This window comes from Nannobrachium achirus, assembly GCF_963921795.1.
Source record: "Nannobrachium achirus genome assembly, chromosome: 1".
In the NCBI taxonomy this organism is placed as follows: Eukaryota; Metazoa; Chordata; class Actinopteri; order Myctophiformes; family Myctophidae; genus Nannobrachium; species Nannobrachium achirus.
The window spans coordinates 30,463,335-30,478,374 of record NC_137810.1 but is presented as its reverse complement, the minus strand read 5'-3'; the positions used below and the strand labels follow the sequence as shown (position 1 = coordinate 30,478,374).

The window sequence follows — 15,040 nt, the reverse complement described above, 5'->3', positions numbered from 1 at the left end:
TTATGGCCAAGATAGGTGGCCAAGACAGCCCATATCTGTGTGGCTGGTTCTACAGACAGGGATCTCCATGTATGGGCATAAAAGGGATTGTATGTATGATGTCAGATGTCATATACGTCAAAGGACTTTCACATAACGAATAACTGAGTAAGCATGTTTGGGCTCTCACAGCATATCTCCATATACAGTACATGGATCTCCATATATGGGTAACAGGGGTCTCCATATATGGGTAACTGGTCCGATATACATCACTGGCCAGATGACCAAGACACAGAGTGACCTCGCCCTGCTTGTCGCCCTGAGGCATCTTACTGGTGTAATGTAAATATCTGTATACAATGAATGACATCACACCCAGTGGAAGGGAATTACTGTAGCTCTGAACTAGAGACATTCCCACTGTGCCTACTGTACCTATGGAATAATACTGTACTGTAGGTGACCAGATGTGTTTTGTAATTGCTGTCAGATGGAAGACAAAAAATTACATCCTCCAACTCACAACAGTTCCCCCACCCAATAATTAGTTTGTCATAGCTCACACCCTCATTACAAAGCCCTTCCACCCCCCCCCCCCCCCCCCACCCACACACACACACACACACACACACACACACACACACACACACACACACACACACACACCAAACAAATTAATAAGAATTGAGTTTTTGCAGTGTTCAACGAGACAATTAGTATCTCATTCTCAATATTGTCAAACTCCTTCAAGCATGGTTTTAGTTTAATTTAGCTCTGACAGTGACAAATAACTAATATAGCCACAAGGCAAATCAGTGTAATGATTCATGAAAGGTCTGTCAGTGTGTCTTTGTGGTCGATGTCTCAAAAGTGAATTGATTAAAAGCACACGCCATGCCATGAGCTGGTGTGGGGAATCTGTTGCCATGGTGACAGCTGCAGTGAGACACATTTGTAAGCGTCGAGCATCTTCCTGGTTAGGTCCCAAATCTTTGGCTAATAAGAGTACAACATTTTATTTTCAAAATCACATGGAAAAACAAACATGTGGTGGGTCGCTGGCTTGTACTGTAGATCTGCTATGTTTGATGCGTGACATTGTCATTGACAACTTAGCATAGATCAAAGAGCAGCTCGAAAAACCCAGTTAAAGACATCCATTCATTTCTTCCATATGACAAGTTTCTCTACAGACAGTTAGACTGTATCATTAATATTCATCATTAACAACGCATGTAGATCTGCTATTTTCACAATATTTATCTGCGGAACCAAGTCACATTAAATATAATACCTACAATTCCAAGTGCTTGTCAGGGTGGGGGTCCCCAGTTCAAATATGTTTATTTTGGGGGTTGTGGCCTAAAAAGGTTTGAGAACACCTGGTATAGAGCATTAAAGAATTCATCCACCAGGGGCATTGACAACTCATTCTTATGACTTCCTATCTAGCCAAGCTTCATAAACTATATATTTTTTAAAGAGAAAATAAAAAAATAAAAATAATCAAATATTCGACTTCAGTGAACAACGTCGAATAGTGACTTTGATATTCGAATATTCGAATATTCGAATATTTGGTGAATGCCCTAGTACCAACCAACATCACCATCCTTAGAAACAACTATCTGGTCACTGGCCTAAGAACACAATATCTAAGCTAACTTTATATTAGGAGGCTATTTTTCCCTCAGAATGACCTACCTTGGTTCTGGTGGCGAATGCAGTCTAACATGATGGAGATGAAGCTGGCTTGCTTAGCCTCCTGCCGGAAGCAGAAGTAGGAGTCCCTACGGTAGGGCAGACGCAGGTAGACGGGAAACTGTCCTGGCATACCAGACAGTGGAGGCGCAAACTCCTCCTTCACATCTGTAAGACACAATTATAGCACTTGGTGGAGTCACTCTTTACATTTAGTAGTGAGCAACTGGCGTTGATTGTCAAATAAATGGCAAAATTGCATACTGTATACCGGTAATCAACTTTCAAAACGTTTTGAACTTAAAACACGTTTTGTATCATATCAGTGTATCATCAATCTAGAACAGGGGTCTTCAACAGGGGGTCCGTGGGGATACTGCAGGGGGTCCCCGAAATTGTTGGAATATATATATATGTCACGGTTTGTTAGAGAAACAGGACGGTCGAGAAACGGAGCACTCGTGGTGCCGCACGGGGCGGAGCAAGCGCTCACCACAACGTCGTCCTCCAGGCGGAGCCGCTCGATTGTCCACGACATTGCAAGCGGCGCGAAGGCCAGCGGACCTTGGGCCGCGCGGCCGGCGGAGCGCCGCGCGAGTTACGAAGCCGTGGTGAATGCAATCGTTATATTTATGCCCAGGCCGTAAGGCCTGGGCAAGCCCACGATAAACGCCCTGTCCAAGTGACTACAATGGAGCTAATGGCTAAGCTAGGCTAGGCTAGGCTAGGCTAGGTTAGGCTAGGCTAGGCTAGGCTAGTAAATAAAGAAAGAGAGTCGCAAACGAGTGACGTCAGCGCCTTCACTAGTGAATGGCAGAGCAGTGGCTGTCGTCGCCATCTGGTGGAAAACAAGCGCTCTTACAATGAACGTCCTGAGTTACCCAAACATACTGTAACATATATATATATATATATATATATATATTTTTTTTTTTTTTTTTATGTTTAGTTTAAAAGACAAAGAAAAAATGTAATTTGTCTTTAAATATGTGATTATGTCTCTTTTGAATAGCCTGCATACATGATTATTGTGCAATTGACAGATTGTTAGTGATAGATTGATAGTATTGACATTGGTTCTCAATTAATAAGGTACAGTATGTTTATAAATGGTAGTGGTACGGCCACTTGTACATGCATGTTTAAAATAAAAGCATGAATATATGAATCTATTATTTTAATAGCATAGTATTGAATGCACAATAACATGTTTATACACATGAAACACAATTCTATAAATATACAATATATATTGTAGCCCCACCCCCACCGTACAAGGTAGGGGGTCCCTGCTCCATCTCTCCATCAGTTTGGGGGTCCCTAGCCTGAAAACGTTGAAGACCCCTGATCTAGAACACAGTTATACTGAGTTCTAACAGTGCTCATCACAAAATCATGTCATACAGCACGTGGAATTCTATTAGGCAGCCCTGTGTTTTACAAACAGAATGCTAAAATCCAAAGCACTGGTTGCACACACCATAAGATGGCTGACGGCTAATTGCCTTGACAGTACAAAATGATTTAATTCAACATTTTGGAACAAAATACCGATGAAAGCTTGGGGGTGAAATATCTGATTATTCTGAATAAAATATGTTACAGTACACAGTAAAAAGGCAAATCTTTGCAAGTGTGCAAACAATGATTAGAACTTTGGTTCATGTCTCCCTAGTGTCCTGCCAATACACACAGATTACTAAACATACAGCAAACAGAGAGCAAAGCACACATACGTAGAAAACCATCAGGTTTTGGTCTTTGGAGAGCACAGAGCACCATGTTGTTGAGTTCATGTTGCCTCATCTCTCTAAAGATTTGTTTTTCGCATGAGCTGGAACATACACAATAAAATCCTCAGTGTTCATTCATCCCTTTGTATCTCAGAGAGTACACAAATGTAGTCATATTCGTATGGAGTTAAATGAGCACGGAGGAATTGACTGTGTGCTGCTTTGATGTTTGAGAGAACCGTACATCCTTATAAGAGGGCAGGGAATTCAGAGCTTGTCCCACAACGAGGATCTGGAAACCAAACTCCCACTCGTGATTACTCTACAAAAGCTGAAAGCAGCTTAGGTAGGAACAGAGGACGATTTAAGGAAATTGGTATGAGGATTGTTTGAGTGATGGACAGAAGAAGAGAGCAGTTGCCTTGCATAACTAATCTACATACATAGACGAGAAAGCATCTGTCCAGCTTCCATCTGTGTCCCTGTGGGCAAGTCTGAACAAGTGCTGAGCCAAACTGGTCTTCTATAGCATCAACAGTGGGACTTTCCCAGAAAAATAACAAAGCAATCCTTACACGCACGCACGCACGCAAGCACGCGCACACAGCACACACACACACACACACACACACACACACACACACACACACACACACACACACACACACACACCGTCTCTTTTAGGGATAATTTTACCCATTCACATAGTGGCCATTTCTCTCTTACAAGTCAGAACCCTGAGCTTTACCACACGGAAGAATTCAGCCACCTGTCTCAGATAATAGCAGGCATTTATCATTTACGATAGGCCTAAGTAATTGCCAGCTGGCTATTCACATGTGTGGGCTAGCTAAGCAGTTTCATAAATGAACAGCAACATAAATGATAGCTGCTCATTTTCATATGTAACAGGACGTGTTGGCCAGTACACGATCATTGTGCTCCAATGTAAATAATTCATTTATTAAAGAATTCATATAACATACAATATCATAATAAAACCCAAGTCTTACAACAGGGGCTTCTGCCTGTGCCGTTGAGGCATGAGCATAAAGCTATTACAGCTCACTAATGGATCTTACTGTTACTGAATGGATGGATGACATTAATAAGTATGACAGGTGTAATGGATGACGTTAATAAAGTCAAGGACAGTTCACTGTTGAGAGAGAGCCTACAGCTTGTCATACATAAAACAAGACAATCAATCAGCAGAGGACCAATTCTCTCATAATACACCTTTCGGTTCAATACCAACAGGGAATAGAGGGGGCATGTGTCCATTGATTGAATAAGGTTAGGGGTTAAGGTTAGGCAATAGGGATGCCACGTATCTGTTAGAGTTATGGTTATGGTTAGGTTAAAATAGATAAAATAGCTGATCTAAATTTTGTAGATCGGCTAAAATGACATGGCCATAATCGGGATTGTGCAATGTGGGAAGTCCAAATGTTAAAGAACACCCATTTGTTTGACTCGCCCGTGGGTGTGGCTTATGGCCTGAAGAAGTGCACCATCTGCATTCCTGTATGTATCACTGCAAATGTTTGGCCTGCCAGTCTATATGAATGTGCATCACACATCCATTCCACATGTGCAATGCGCATGTGTCAGTGTGTGTGTGTGTGTGTGTGTGTGTGTGTGTGTGTGTGTGTGTGTGTGTGTGTGTGTGTGTGTGTGTGTTGTGATGTGTGTCCATTATTATTGTACAGCCAATAATGCAATAAAGTAAATTCAGTCACACACTACTAAATAAACCACAATTAATACTTTGAATGTCATAATTTACTTTCATCACAAAATCGAAATGTGTAAGAAAAAAAAGGTCTATAAAGCCATCAGATGCCCAGTTTAGAAGGTGATAAATGTTGCAAAAGCTAAAGTTATGCCAGCTTTGCAGCTGTGTCATAGAATTTACAGTTTACAGTTTAGGCATTTAGCAGACGCTTTTAATCCAAAGTGATTTACAATAAGCAGAGTCATCATCTTCAGGGCTGGTGTTTTTTTATTTTTGTTAAATTAAATAAACACTGTATGTACTGTAATATGAGTGATTTTCATCATAGTCATTGATTAAATGACACGACAATGACGCAAGAGTGGAGTAGGTACTAGAAGGCTTATGTGGAGACTAAAGTGGAGACAGACTACAAGAAAATAAAGCAAAAACCATCATTCACGGAGACGGAGTACAAAGAAGAAGCCCAAGCAAGCTTGCATGGGCGGCAAATTGTCAGGCCCTGGGGTGTGTATACAAACATTTATATGTTTGTACATATCTCAGTCTGGCTTTCACCTTGTCAATAGTGGATCTGTGGTTGGCCTAACTAATGTCCTGGTAAAACATTGACTAACAGTCTTTCAAGCATAGAGGTCAATAGAATATCAGAACGTCCTACACTACTGATACAATATGCTTCTTTTGTTGCATGCAAACAGGTATTCTTCCTGCTGGACTCAGGAATAGCATACAATGATTTCTTGTGTTTTATTTTACACTCACTGTTGGTTTCATCCGGGAAACACTTATCCACCATGGCCATGTACTTCTCCTCTGTGGTTAGAACAGTGCCCCCTGTAGGCAGCAGCTTGTGGCGTGGGGGAACCCCTTTCATGAAACTCTGGAGAGGAAGACGAGTAGAAAAGCAGGACAAAGAGGTAAGGAGAAGATGAAGACAATGACGAAGAATACTGTTGTTATCAACAGACATTATTATGGAAATCAACAACAGAAATCCCACTGTGAATGCGTTGTCGGTCAGAGTGCTGGTAGGTATACAGTGGGTGGAGCTGGAGAGAGATCAGTTCAATTTGGGGAACCTAGCTTTCCCTTTTAAATGCTTCCCGCCATTATATGAGATAAGCTCTTCTCCCTCAGGCACCTGTTTCGTTTTGTTCCTTAATCTCTTGCTTTACACAATACTACAATCTTCCCACCATACTTTCACATTACGCAGTAAATACTGACTTTCTATCACACTTACTGTGAAGTTCAACACGCATTTATACCCAGCAGAGCAGAAGGGCCCCAGTGCTCAGGACTATATAATGTGAATAAATAGTTTATACACGGGGACTTCAAAAGAGGCCACCCCTGAGTGCTCCAGTGCTTTAAGCATTGTATTCATATCACACCTTTTTAGATTATTTCTTACTTTACTTTTGGTAATACATTTTCATTTTCACAATTATTTTTAACTGTCTGTGTTTCAAGAACACAAAAATAGCATGATCTAATGCTTCATTTATTCTACTCCACCGTAGGATGGTGTAGCTCTCCAAAATAGAAGATCTATAAGCTCACAAAACGCGTCATTGTGTAACATCAGCCGAAAATAGGAGATCTACAAGCCTGCAAAGCGTCGCATCACATGACACTGTATCGCATTACATGCAACACGACGTGAAGCGAATGGCCATGAGCTTGTCGATTGCATTTTTTCGAGAGAGTTTAAACCTATATAATGAAGTTGACCGGAGTCCCCCAGTGGTCTATACAAAGTCTCCTCCTTTTTTCCCCTTTTTTTCCCCCTCAGTACTCCTAATCTTAAAACAACCAATCTACAAACTCACAATGTGTCAGAATGCAACACGTTGTGAGCTTGGAGATCTGCTATCACCCCCAGAATAGGGACTGTAGGGTTCATGTAGGTTGAAGACTTGACGCTGCATGTCCTGTGCATTCCTGTGCCATTGTTGTCATGGTGCTGACACTCCGTTACACTTACCTCCAAGCTGTCATGACACTCCAGGCAATAGTTGGCTCTCACCACCACGTATCTGTCCCTCCACTTCCTGGTGTCGTCAAAGTACTGGACCCCCTCTTCATACAGCACCTCCCCCTCCTCAGCACCCAACTGGTAGACACACACACACACACACACACACACACACACACACACACACACACACACACACACACACACACACACACACACACACACACACACACACACACACACACAAGGGTATTCAAACAGTTGTTCACACAGGTATGAACACACACACACATACACATACACATACACATGCGCGCACACGCACGCACACACACACACACACACACACACACACACACACACACACACACACACACACACACACACACACAAACACACACTCTCACACGTGCACACATGCACACGCACACGCACGCACGCACGCATGCACGCACACAGGCACGCACAGAGTAAAGTGAATTCCCTAAACCTACCCTTTGTTTGAGCAGTTGAGTGATCTTGTCTTTGTGCTGTTCAAGTTCATCTTCCACCTGAGAGAAGTAGGCTATAGGAAACTGTTTCCTATAGTATGGACTGAACGCTTTGAGCTCAGCCTCCACTTGGCCTGAGAAACAAAGAAAGAGAGAGAGAAGGAAAGAGAAGTTGGAAATATATCAGCACTGACAGCAACAATAATTAAGTTAGAATAGCGCAGACAAAAACAAATAACAAGCAACAAGTAAGGTGCGTTCAGTGGAGCGCAGACCTACGCCAGGAGAGGAGTCACAACCCTACCTCCCTCTAGTATTGTGTCTGTGTGGTACAGTGCACCACATACACTTCCTTTAAAACCCTTGTGATATCTTGATGTTACGGGTAAAGGTGTCATCCTCTGTTTCCTTGAAAAAGACCATAGCCGGCTGGTATGTAGCATGATATAAACCCCAAGGAATGGGGTATTTGTCTCAGCTTCATTTCTCCACAATGTGTATCCAACAACGTGTCAAGAGTTTTGGATGTGCATATATCACTACTTTTCCTAATGACTCCACAGTTCCTCTGCTTTTTCCTGCATGAAATGGCACAATTTTACTGGAAACAAGACCTGAGCCCATCTTTTACAGTAATTTTCCATTTATCTTTTAGCCCGGTAAGTATTATCTTTCTCAGACCTGATCGATGACATGCCTTGCCCGGGATGTGTCTTCCAACCTGGCTTTGGCAAACATAAAATGACACAGCGCTATACCAGGTGATCCCAGTGCAAGACTGTAATGCGATCACTAACACTACATAAGGCAGTCGTTACCACTCATTAGTGTCTTCCTGCTTTGCATGAGCGAATGCCAGCGCACGTGGCGAATAATCAGACTTTGCGTCTCTTCGTGCAGCCATGCAAGTCTCCAAGGCCACCAGCAAGCTGTGGCATCAAACAGATCCGTTTCATAAGCGCTTTCTGGCTTGCTTTGTGCTCAGCTCTATGCATAACTACAACCTCTCTGCAGACCATCAGCCCATGATGGCTGGCTGTATTGTGGGATGATTATATTATATTATCCTGAACACAGAGGATCAGATTACTCAGGATAAGCAGAGCAAGTGCAGACCGCAGGGGTACACCAGGCAGGGGCTTTTATTTTGTCAATGGTACCAGATTCTCATTCAGAGACATATTATTTTCTGTTTGTATATCTCGGCTGCAGTGCACTCAGAGCACATTATCACCACAGGGGGGAAAACAATCTGTTTCAAATGTGTGCTTTCCCAAATACATTATAGTCTACCCCCTACCTGTGGGAGTTGACACGCAATAACACATGTGTTCATTGACAACAAGCTTAGCCCTGGTGTGTGTGACTGTGGCTCATTGCCTGCTGGTGGGGTGGGGACGAGTTACGTCTGAATGTCAACAGCATGTGTTGTTAATAGCTACCGTACTACTGCAGGTAGATAGATCACCATGGTAACACTCACAGTTAAACGAGGGAGGTGAGGACCTTGTCTTGCTTAAGCTGCATTACTGAAACAACAGCCTCAGAGTCGAGAGTTGAGTCGGACAGTTTTAAAACGGAGTACAGCTGAATTAGTGTTATTGAAACTTAATGAATAAAGGATTTGTGTACAGTATGTGTAGAATGGCTAGAACTGTTTTATGGTAATGTGGCGGTCACTGTCACAAAAAAGGGTGAAGGAGATAAAGAGACCAAGAAAGAGAGATAGGAACAGGCGGAGAGTAGGGCATTCACGAATAGTGATTTTTAGTATTTGAATTATTCGACCTCAAAGTATTCCAATAGTTGAATATTCTACAGGACTGGCCAAACTGGTCAAACTGTCAAATATTAAGTAAGCAAGAGGCGAACATTCAATGTCACATTAAATGTAATACCTACAATTCCAAGTGCTTGTCAGGGTGGGGGTCCCCAGTTCAAATATTTTTATTTTGGGGTCACGGCCTAAAAAGGTTTGAGAACCCCTGGTATAGAGCATTAACAAATTCATCCACCAGGGGCATTGACAACTCCTATCTAGCCAAGCTTTATAAACTATATATTTTTTTAAAGAGAAAACAATAATAATAAAATAGAATAAAAATAAGCGAATATTCGACTTCGGTGAACAACGTCGAATAGTGACTTTGATATTCAAATATTCGAATATTCGAATATTTGGTGAATGCCCTAGTGGAGTGGGAAACTGTGAAACGAGACAGAGACTTGGAGGGGGATCTAACCTCTTCATCCACAGCTGTGGTGGAACTACATACAGCAAAGGCGGATCCCCAGGGGTCTCCTTGTTTTTTCCGTGTCTCTGGGCTGCTAAACAATACTGTCTTTAAAGAGCAGTTCCGCATCCTTTCCCTGTCGGCACTAACAAGGCCATTCTCCCGCTGATCACCTAATCAAAACATTCCTCAGAACTAGACCAGAGCCCAAACGATATATCCTGGCGATCCTCGCGATTTCGGTTGTGTCAATATAGGCGAAAGAATGTGTACCGATTTGTGTGAGTTTTGGACAAAGTCTGTAGTCTGAGTAGTAGCAAAAAGTGTGTTTTGAAGAAAACACTATGGCAGAAATGTAAATTTGGGCCGCTGGTTCTGCTCTGGCCTCCAGGAAGTGTGCGTGCACAGTTTCACGCTGATCGGTCAAATGGTACCAGAGATTAGCCAAACACACACACACACACACAGACGGACGGACGGACAAATGCAAATTCATAGTTTTGGCCATACCTTCGTTAATTACATACTTTATATTAAAAAAACAACATTATCTATGAAAATGTTGTGCTTATTTGTATTTATATGTTTGCTTATAACTTTGGTCAAATCTTTAGGCTTTAAACAGGCTCAGAAACCTGGCATCGGCCGGGTTCTACTCGGACCGCACATTCCATCAGGTCCTCCACTCTGGTATGTGTGCATTTTACACTCACATACAAAATGTGCTCTAAGTCACACACACACACACACACGCACACGCACACGCACACACACACACACACACACACACACACACACACACACACACACAAACAGGATATCCTCCCGTCTCCTAAGCTGTAACACCGCACTGCGATCCGAGTTCATTCATGATCTTGGTTCCTCTCTCTCTCTCCCTCTCTTTTTCTATAGTATGACATGTGTCTGCAGGGAAAGAGAGACCATAGATTATGTGAAATGACTACCTCATAAACACTCACTATCCCCAAAGACCTTTTCAATAAGGCACCACCCATTCTTCCAGAGAACTGGAATACAGTGTCTCCTCATATGACTGCCAATGAATGAAATTCTGGAATGAGGTCATTTCTGCAGCCTGCTCATGTTGCCTTTGTGTCGAAACAGCAGCATTTGAACGGAGCTGAACTTTTCCGTTAGAGAACTTCCTCAATGATCTTAAAAAGCAACTAGACCAATATTTTCTCTTGTAGATATAATCATTGTACTAGTCTAACTTACTGTTACTTTTAACAGTTTTAAATGGAAGGATTTTCAATAAAGATGTGTTTTTGTGAGCTGTCAAATCTTACCAGAGGCCGTAGGAGGAAGCATGTCTTAGCAGGCAGCTGTTTCAGATACATGAGGATTGGGTTACAATATGGTGTACAGCATGCTGTACAGCATTTGAAGGATGAAGCCACAGAGCAATAGTAGGATAGCCGCTGGGTGGGAGAACTTCCACAATGCAAACGCTTCAGAGTTCAATTGAGTTCGCAATTAATCTTTGATGTTCTTAATGCACTGGTGCCTTCTGGAAACCCCAGGCGTGATTGTGGAGGCTCTCTTTATGCAAAGCGCCTGCCAGCCAGCATTTGTTTATTATTTTCCCTTTCAATGTAAAATGGGTATGCAAACACAGGCTGGAGGGAGCCAGGAAGTGGTAGGAGCAATGCTGTATTGTTGTCAGACTGGTCAACAGATGGTGTGGGCTATTTTTGCTCTCTTTCGACCAAAACTCTGCCCACGCCACACTACGATTGACAGTTTCATGGTGAACCCCCCCCCCCCTCCCCAATCCTTACCCTAACCTTAACCACACCAAATCCATGCGAGCCGTGTCTATTCCTAACTGAACTTAATTAATTAAACCCATGCCTAAACGGAACCATACCAACCGTGTCTATTCTTAACTGAACTTATTTGATTAAACCCATGACTAAACTTAACCATGCCAACAACACTAACGTTAACTATGCCCCCGACCAATCAAAAGGAGCGTAGGCATGCTGTTTGGACAAAAAGCGGTTTTGCAATAAAAGAAATCTGTGCGAAGGGAAGGAAAAATGGCATCCAATGACTTCAGTCATGAAATGAATTTTAGGCATTTAGCTGATGCTCTCATCTGGGAGATTTCTTTGTGTCTTCCAATTTCACTTGTTTGTACTGTCTGTAACCTGTATGAGTTCTCTTTTTTTTCCTTTTTTTCTCAGTCAGTCAGGGTGACACATACCATGATGCAACCACAGAAGTCGATAAACAGAAGGTATTCAGTCCACGCGCATTACGAGAAGTGACAAAACTGATGGGTATTAGGCCTTAAGTCTAAAGAGTAGGGTTATAGGTTGTCGAACAGGGATGGACTCTGAGCAGGTAATAACATATTATTGGCTGCATGTAGTTCAACAGGATGCATTCCAAAAAGAGGGGTAGTTATAGTCTTACATCATACCATTTACACTGCACATTTCATGTAACCTGAGTCCAGACCATTGACACTTTGTACTGGCAGGTTAACTTCCAACAACCAGCCACATTCCTTTTCAGCATCTTCTATTATGAATTAAAAGGTAAACAGATTTGTTTTCCCTCTCTCTCTCTCTCTAGTGCTCACATGTGATATACCTAACAACTGATTACAAATTGTCGACTCAATCAGTGCATGTTGAGCGGCACACAGTGAGTGTTTATACTGTGGAAACCCTGTTTCACTGGAGAGACCTGCTCTTCCAGCCTGTTGTCCCAACACTGATAGAGCTCAGATTGACGTGACAATAGCTGTCCCATAAAAGAAGGTTGAAAACACAAGGCTGTACCTTGTAAGTACACACAAACACATTCATAGTGCACACAAATAAACACAAATATAATATTCAAGGACACAAACTAAAATACTATACTACAATATATCCCTTGTTTCCAAAACAGAAACTTTTCCAACAGAGACATGTCGTCATGGTGTGGTCTCTCTAAGAGAGGAGAGGCGGCTGTGGTTGTCAGAGTGTGTGCCTGCGGGGAAAATGAGCCCATCACCACATCCATTATTTTGTTTCCCTACACACAACACACAGGCACATACAAACACATATACACACAAATACAAAACACAAGCCGTATATTCTTCACAATACTATGAATCTCTCAAATGTGGGTCTGTGGCCTATTAATGCATTTCAAACTGGTGGTCCTTGAAATTAAAAAGGTTGAGAATCACATAACAAACAGATAGATCAGGGGTTTTCAAAGTGGGTGACGGGGCACCCTGGGGTGCCGTGACGGAATTTGATAATATTTAGAATTTATTTGGACACTTATTTAGTATCATTTTAAACTTGAAGTACAAAGTTATTTTCAGTCAGTTCTAACCAAATGGCTATTATCTCAACGTTTTCATCGCAACATAATCACTAAAATATCGTCACTGTCGGGCAGAAACCTCGTATCTCCAAGTTTCAAATGTGTACGTCTTTTGCCCTGCTTCATCATACAAGACTGTCGCACAAAACTAGTGAAAACAGCCGATCTACAAGCACACAACGCCATCAGTTTAGTACATTTTATAGATGATAAATACAAACGAACGGTTTTGGACATACAAGGTTTCCACCCAACCAAGACGATGTGCCATAAATATAAGTTATAAATTATAATGTAGGGGTGCCTCGGATTGTAGTAAGTGTACAGTATATGGGGCACACATAGGGGGGGCCAGCTAAGGTACATCGATTATATGTAATCGGATGATATATATTCTCTTGGTTGGAGAAGTGAGAGGCAGAGAAGATATTACAGCGATAATCAAAGGATACTATACAAGTATTATCTGTATAATAATAATGATTCTACAGTTAATAAAACAGCTGAATTATTAAAGAAATTATTAGGTGACAAAAATGAGCAAATCTTCATATATAGTTACAGAGTAAAGACAAGGATTTGTTGTTGCCATCAATCTTACAATGAAAACCCCGGGGAACGTGGGGGTTCGAACAAAAAGGACTGAACACAAAGAAAAATAGGCCCTGCACTCAGACAGCTTCAATGTCTGGACAGTCCAGTGGGACCGAGTCCCAGGCTGCAAGGCTAAACGAGCAGCTAATCGAACTAAGGTGTTCGGCATTGCTTAAGCAAAAACCCAGAAGGTAAATCAAGGGTTAAGAGCACTCAGGCTCCCACAGAATCAATTAAACTGTGAATTTAGGTTATTTTTACGGCAAACAAATATCTATACATTTTGTGTGTGAACGAGAGATTATCAAATTTAGATTATGGTAAATGGATCAACAAGACAAGGAAAGGTGGAATGAACTGATAGTAATAATGACAGCAAGCACGGTGTGTGGGTCACTTTGATCCGAGGAGGCGTCCGTGCCTGCAGGCCGCGGCGCAGTCGACGGAGTAAACTTGAATTTCCTCAAATCATACGCCATTCACAACACTTTCCCCTCCACAAACTTGACACTGTACTGTTAATAACTCTGTTCAACAAAAGTTTGCGTCCTAAACGCCGTTTAAATATTTTTTTGACTAGATTCTGCGGGAGCTCTGACAAACAGGTCTTACTCAAACCTTGGTTCGAAGTGAAGCGGTGAATTTTTATTCTATGTGTTCTAGAGCTATGAAATCTGTGTTCTAGATCTATACATTCTGTGTTCTAGATCTATACTTTCTATGTGCTTTAGTTCTATATTTTTATGAATTCTGAATGAAATTGTCATGTGAAGCTTGACCAATCCTCAATTCTGCACGGGACATGCACAGGACAGACAAAACTAACCAATCATCTCCTTGGAAGCGGCTTTCACCGCTTCAAAAATATTTATGGGGTGCCCTGAGACAAAAAGGTTTGGGAACCCCTGAGATAGATGATACTTGTGTGCACTGCTCAGTGATGAGATTTATATGTGATTATGCAAAGTCACCAGACTGACTGAGCCCAGGGATTCCACTTAAGTGTAAAATATGTAACAAAGCTTTCTGCTGCTGCTATGACAAGTGAATGTCCCTCATTGTTACTTCAGGAAATGACAGAGACTGTGTTCAAGTTACAACAAGGCAATAGTATGTCAAACAAAGAGACAGAATGTGGGGTAGTGTTGTTTGTAGGTGTGCAGTGACAGAAACAAGAGTGTGTGTGTGTGTGTGTGTGTGTGTGTGTGTGTGTGTGTGTGTGTGTGTGTGTG

At 42.0% G+C, this 15,040-nt stretch overlaps 1 protein-coding gene across 2 annotated transcripts in view; it reads right to left on the bottom strand.

Moving 5' to 3' along the window:
• Positions 1-15,040, bottom strand: part of niban1a (niban apoptosis regulator 1a) — a 34,781-nt gene that overhangs the window by 13,589 nt on the left and 6,152 nt on the right. For both annotated transcript variants that reach the window (XM_080736151.1, XM_080736152.1), the window contains exons 2-5: positions 7,630-7,760; positions 7,145-7,273; positions 5,920-6,037; positions 1,687-1,851 (exon numbers count right to left, since the gene is read on the bottom strand). In XM_080736151.1, coding sequence (XP_080592277.1) covers positions 1,687-1,851; positions 5,920-6,037; positions 7,145-7,273; positions 7,630-7,760 — 543 coding nt within the window. The remainder of the gene's footprint in view (positions 1-1,686; positions 1,852-5,919; positions 6,038-7,144; positions 7,274-7,629; positions 7,761-15,040) is intronic.